This window comes from Micropterus dolomieu, linkage group LG19, assembly GCF_021292245.1.
Source record: "Micropterus dolomieu isolate WLL.071019.BEF.003 ecotype Adirondacks linkage group LG19, ASM2129224v1, whole genome shotgun sequence".
Classification (NCBI taxonomy): domain Eukaryota; kingdom Metazoa; phylum Chordata; class Actinopteri; order Centrarchiformes; family Centrarchidae; genus Micropterus; species Micropterus dolomieu.
The window spans coordinates 33,240,246-33,246,643 of NC_060168.1; the positions used below are offsets into that span (position 1 = coordinate 33,240,246).

The window sequence follows — 6,398 nt, forward strand, 5'->3', positions numbered from 1 at the left end:
GACAGACTGACCATCACAGACCATCACAGACCGACAGAGGCAGACCATCACAGACCATCACAGACCGAGACAGACCGAGACAGACCATCACAGACTGACAGACTGACCATCACAGACCATCACAGACCGACAGAGGCAGACCATCACAGACCATCACAGACCGACAGAGGCAGACCATCACAGACTGAGACAGACCGAGACAGACCATCACAGACTGACCATCACAGACCGACAGAGGCAGACCATCACAGACCGAGACAGACCGAGACAGACCATCACAGACTGAGACAGACCGAGACAGACCATCACAGACTGACAGACTGACCATCACAGACCATCACAGACTGACAGACTGACCATCACAGACCATCACAGACCGAGACAGACCTAGGCAGACCATCACAGACTGAGACAGACCGAGACAGACCATCACAGACTGACAGACTGACCATCACAGACCATCACAGACCGACAGAGGCAGACCATCACAGACCATCACAGACCGACAGAGGCAGACCATCACAGACTGAGACAGACCGATCGAGGCAGACCATCACAGACTGAGACAGACCGACCGAGGCAGACCATAACAGACCGAGACAGACCTAGGCAGACCATCACAGACCGAGACAGACCGAGACAGACCATCACAGACTGACAGACTGACCATCACAGACCATCACAGACCGACAGAGGCAGACCATCACAGACCATCACAGACCGATCGAGGCAGACCATCACAGACTGAGACAGACCGACCGAGGCAGACCATCACAGACTGAGACAGACCGACCGAGGCAGACCATAACAGACCGACAGAGGCAGACCATCACAGACCGAGACAGACTGACCGAGGCAGACCATCACAGACCGAGACAGACCGAGACAGACCTAAGTCTGTGATGGTCTGTCTCGGTCTGTGATGGTCTGCCTCGGTCAGTCTGTCTCGGTCAGTCTGTCTCAGAGTTTTCTTTTGTTTTCATTCAGGTTAAAGTTCGAACGTTTCATCGTTAAATAAACAACAATCAATAAAAAGGGCAATAAGACCCCGCGTTACGTCATCAACGCACTGGCTCACCTGAGCGAAAGTTTCACTGAAACACACTCATAGTTCACAATCAATCGTGAACGCACCTGTGTGACGTCAGCCGTCAGGTGAGCCGGCTCTGTGCGGTGAGAACAGTCCGCGTGTCGGAGCGGAGAAGAAGAAATCTTTAAATCTGCGTTTGTGCATGTGTGTTCCGTCACCTTCGCCCCTCCATCCACCGTCCCACGCATATGACGTCACGCTGTTTACTGTCGCGCGTCTGTGACGTCTCACCGAACTAAATAAAAACGATATAAACTAATTAAATTAAACAGATTAGAGAAAATAAACAACATGTTTCAGAGGAAACGGCAAATAATTAGCTGATTTACAGGAAACTTCCCCCAACCACACCGGAAACAGGTCACAGAACTTCACCATAAAAGAACGAAATACTCAATAATGAAGCTCAGCAGAATAAACTCTCATTAAATGTGTTTGTGCTCTTTCTATTAGAGTTGTTTTTTAAATGACACAAATACGTTCATGAAATTAATCCCTGAACCAGTTTGATTTATTAAATGTAGCATATATAAAACACATGAAGAACACGAAAACAAGAAAGATATTTTTACCTCTAGATCCCAAATTATTCATGATTCTTTACTTCAAGTAGCAAAACAACACAAATACTCCACAACAAGTAAATGTTTTACTTACGTAAAAGCACAAAAGTAAAAAATGTCCATAAATTATAAATCTTCACCAGAGTCCAGTTAACCCTTGAATTTCCTTTCCTTTGTTAATTATAGACTAAAAGTGCTCGTTAAGTATGTAGCCCAATGAGTTATGTTAACTTTTGTTATTAGACAATTATTACTGACGCACAGATGTTTGTAAGAAGCCCTTTAATCTCGCAGCTGGTCGAGCTGGAGGTCATTTTAAATACTTTATGTTCTGTTGGTCCGTTTAATCAATTAAAAAACATCATGTTTAGTTTGTACTGTCGTATTAATGCAGTAAAAAGTACAAAAGAAGAATTAATACTCAAGCGAAGTACAAGTACCTCAGAGCAGTATTTAAACACAGTAACTATATATATATATATATATATATATATATATATATATATATATATATATATATATATGTTTAGTTACTTTCCACCAGAGGACAAAAACCTCTCTGCTCTTTTATTGTGAAATGTCCCCCGGAAGTGGTGTAGTGGATCCTGGTATTCCCGGACAGACCGGTCCCCCTTCTGTTGCTGAACCACAGCAGACATGGCGGAGTTCAGCCAGGCGGGCCTCCTGGCGGCTCTGCTCCTCTTCACGGCCCTCACGGTCCGGGACGTTTATCTCGGTAGATCGAGTCCGCAGCGAGGAGACCAGCAGGCCGACAGCCCCGGCCTCTCCCCGGACACCCCGCCGGATTTAGAGCCCGGGAAGCCCGGCAAGTCCTCCATGTACACCGGGCCCGTGCTCAAGTTCCAGTACTGGTGAGTCCGGAAGCTAAGTGCTAACAGCGAGCTAACAGTTAGCATCAATAATAATCTCGCTCCTGTCAGAGGAAGCTAACTGCTAACAGTTAGCATCGTAAAATAATCTCGCTCCTGTCAGAGGAAGCTAACTGCTAACAGTTAGCATCGTAAAATAATCTCGCTCCTGTCAGAGGAAGCTAACTGCTAACAGTTAGCATCGTAAAATAATCTCGCTCCTGTCAGAGGAAGCTAACTGCTAACAGTTAGCATCAATAATAATCTCGCTCCTGTCAGAGGAAGCTAAATGCTAACAGTTAACATCAATAATAATCTCGCTCCTGTCAGAGGAAGCTAACTGCTAACAGTTAGCATCAATAATAATCATGCTCCTGTCAGAGGAAGCTAACTGCTAACAGTTAGCATCAATAATAATCATGCTCCTGTCAGAGGAAGCTAACTGCTAACAGTTAGCATCAATAATAATCTCGCTCCTGTCAGAGGAAGCTAACTGCTAACAGTTAGCATCAATAATAATCTGGCTCCTGTCAGAGGAAGCTAACTGCTAACAGTTAGCATCAATAATAATCTGGCTCCCGGCAGACTCTAGCGTCGTGGCGGGCCAGGTAAACCCTCACCTGACAGGTGTGTCCTCTGTGTGTGTCAGTATCTCCTGAGGCTACAGTAAGGTGTTCCAGGAGTACTCCCGGTCCATCAGCCAGCTGTACCCGGACATCCGCATCCAGGGAGAGAACTACCCCCCCACCCCCTTCAACAGGTGAGCTCTCACCTGTGATGTCATGTTGTTGTTGACATGAAGTGAAATCGCCTGTACAAACCGGCTCCGCCTCCCCTCAGGTGTGTCGGCAACCTGATCTCCTACCTGAAGCTCCTCGCCATCCTGCTCGTTGTCAGCGGCCAGAACCCCTTCGTCCTCCTCGGCCTCGACACGCCCAGAGCCTGGACCTGGAGTCAGGACAACAAGGTACCAGTCGCCACGGCAACGCATGCTTCAGATGGTCGCCACGGAAACGGGTTTAATGTGCCCCCCCCACACGTTTTTTCAGATTTTCTCCTGTCTGATGGCGTTCTTCTTCTGCAACATGATGGAGACGCACTTCCTGTCCACGGGGGCCTTCGAAGTCACGCTAAACGGTGAGTTTTGATTGGACGAGGAGGTGGGGGAGAGGCCTTTTCTACAGTACCTGCTCCTCCCTCCCACTTCCTTCACGTGGCTCAGCGGCAGGGCTGCGTCTCGAGTTCAATACTTTTTAGGCACCGACCGAATTGCCTCAATACCATCGAGTATCTAAAAATGTCTCGTCTTGCGGTACCAAAGTTCGATACCTAAAGGTCCTTGTTAACGCGAATGAGCCAATAAGCATGCGGCATTCTTGATGTGCCGAAATCTAAAAGTGATTGTAATTGGCTGTGGTGATGTAAACACGAGTTCACGTCGGTTACGCACAGAGACGTGGCTCGTGGATGTAAAAGACGTGGAGAAAATCAAAAGTGTGGCTTGATGCAACAGCGCGCGATGTAATCAATATTTGCGACACGACCAACCTTGACTGTGCGTGGAATAAACTTAAGAGCAGAAAGTTGCTCCGTCTTTGCTGCAAAAAGACAGAGACAGAGTCGTCGTCTCAGCGCCCTACTGTCACCGAGCTGCTTCAACATGCCCACCGTACGAGCAGCGTTGCAACAAGTAGCGCCGTTACTAATTTACCTACATTTCTCAGTAGCTCGGCGGCAGCGTCGCTGTTTTCTGAATCAAATCAAAGCTCTTTTGTTGACAGAGTAGCTTCCACACACGCCACATTTTCCCAAGTATTTCTGAAGGATCAGTAAGTGACGCCACCGCCACAGTGCAGCCGGCGGAAGCGCTTCCGTGTGGCGGTGACATCACGTACCGATCCTTGGGCTGATGTCTGCGACTTTGCTGCACTGGATTAAAGACGCGCGACTGAGTTTACTTTCTGTTGTGATAGTTGTCTCCTGGACACCTCGTCCTCTAGTGATATGTAGTGGCAGAAACTCTCTCTCTCTCTCAGGCTTATTGCCATGAATGTTGAGGTTGTTGCCAGAGCACAAATTCACATAAACAATAAAAAATATATAATTAATAAACAATGAAATGACATAAAAACTAAAGAGAAAGGAATAAACACAATACAGGCCTTTGTTACATTGAAAATATGTCTTGGTTTTGACAAGCAGTAGCATTTAATTATTACTATTTTATTAATTAAAAGCATTAATTACTATTAATGATAATAATGTGATAATTAAGTTACTTTATACAAACAACAATGGTTCTCCGTTTGTTGAGAATAAAATTGGTATCGAAAAAAGCATCGTTCAGGAACCGGTATCGCAGTCGAGGTATCGATATGGAAAATCTTGGAGCGATACGCGGCGGCATCAGCAGCTGAGAGGTAGCAGGTGTGAGTGAGCGTCGATTACGGCTGCACAATATGTCGTCATCGCAGAACAGAGCGATGTCAAATGAACTCGACCACCTAAAGGAAAAGTCGCACGGTTCAGATTTTCCATGACGTCATTTACTCTGGTTTAAGGGTTCCAGCAGGCTTTGCTTATTTTCTTGCATTTTCCCGCTAAATCGCTCCAATAATTCTCGGATGCTTAATTCTTTTCAAATACAGCTGAAGTCAAATCGTTCCTGTATGTTTCACATCAGAAAAGAAAAATATTGCAGCGTCGATGCTGCTGGTTGAAGGTGTGAAACGGCCTCTGCTGCTCGCCGGACGAGCTTCTCTCAGGTGTGACCGTAAACACGGAGGAGGTTTCTACATCAGCAGCGCCGGCACTTTCCTGCTGAACGGAACGCCACTGTTGAATTTCAGCGTTGTAACGTTACGAGTTGTCGACGTAAACTCAAACCCTGCCCTGCTCGGCGCGAACACACGCGCTTCCTGTTGGCTCGAAGACGCAGTTTAAAGTTAAAAATGTTTGATTACTTTTTCCTACTTGATTTTGGATCATTCAAAAAAACGATCAGTTTTAAAAGCTCAATGATGAACATGATGTTTCCAAGTCAGTCACTAATCCTGATTTGTCAGAATGGAGCAGCCTCCGTCTGAAGGTCAGGCTGAGGTGCAGAAAGTCCAACTGATTTATTCTTAAATCTTCTTCATGTCAAGCGAAAATCTGCAGCCAAAACAAAATAAAACAACAGAATAGAAGATGACAGTTCAGTAACAAGCAGCACATTAAACTCTTTTACTCTTCTGGTGATGCTTCAAGATAACGTTTGAATGAACGTTTGTGAATGTAAGATTTTCCAAAGAAGGTAAAGAAGTTCAAAATATGAAGTCTTTTAAATCTGATCATAAAAGAATAGAACGTCTCTTTTTATCAGAAATTAATATCTGAGCCAGTCAAATGTTCTAAATCTCACCAAAATAATTCAGCACACAATCCGGTGTGACGCTGTTTTCTGTCCCCTCTCTCTCTCTGACCGCTCCTTCCCGGTGTGACGCCGTTTTCTGTCCCCGCTCCTTCCCGGTGTGACGCCGTTTTCTGTCCCCTCTCTCTCTGACCGCTCCGACGCCGTTTTCTGTCCCCTCTCTCTCTGACCGCTCCTTCCCGGTGTGACGCCGTTTTCTGTCCCCGCTCCTTCCCGGTGTGACGCCGTTTTCTGTCCCCGCTCCTTCCCGGTGTGACGCCGTTTTCTGTCCCCGCTCCTTCCCGGTGTGACGCCGTTTTCTGTCCCCTCTCTCTCTGACCGCTCCGACGCCGTTTTCTGTCCCCTCTCCTTCCCGGTGTGACGCCGTTTTCTGTCCCCGCTCCTTCCCGGTGTGACGCCGTTTTCTGTCCCCGCTCCTTCCCGGTGTGACGCCGTTTTCTGTCCCCTCTCTCTCTGACCGCTCC

General features: G+C 46.8%; 2 protein-coding genes across 4 annotated transcripts in view; one reads left to right on the forward strand and one right to left on the reverse strand.

The window, feature by feature from the left end:
* The window catches only part of LOC123957745 (cytochrome c oxidase assembly protein COX18, mitochondrial), a 14,480-nt gene that overhangs the window by 5,831 nt on the left and 2,251 nt on the right, over positions 1 to 6,398 (reverse strand). Inside the window, exon 2 of one of the 3 annotated variants that reach the window (XM_046030782.1) lies at positions 1,135 to 1,325. The exons of 1 other annotated variant lie outside the window; for it this stretch is intronic. The gene's annotated coding sequence lies outside the window, so the exon portion shown is untranslated. Of the gene's footprint in view, positions 1 to 1,134; positions 1,326 to 3,142; positions 3,253 to 6,398 lie in introns of those variants that run through there. One more of the 3 variants, XM_046030783.1, reaches the window with a different exon arrangement.
* selenot2 (selenoprotein T, 2) overlaps positions 2,271 to 6,398 on the forward strand; it is a 5,551-nt gene continuing 1,423 nt past the window's right edge. The window contains exons 1-4 of the mRNA XM_046030788.1: positions 2,271 to 2,525; positions 3,172 to 3,282; positions 3,363 to 3,489; positions 3,572 to 3,659. Coding sequence (XP_045886744.1) covers positions 2,311 to 2,525; positions 3,172 to 3,282; positions 3,363 to 3,489; positions 3,572 to 3,659 — 541 coding nt within the window. The 5' untranslated portion in view covers positions 2,271 to 2,310. The remainder of the gene's footprint in view (positions 2,526 to 3,171; positions 3,283 to 3,362; positions 3,490 to 3,571; positions 3,660 to 6,398) is intronic.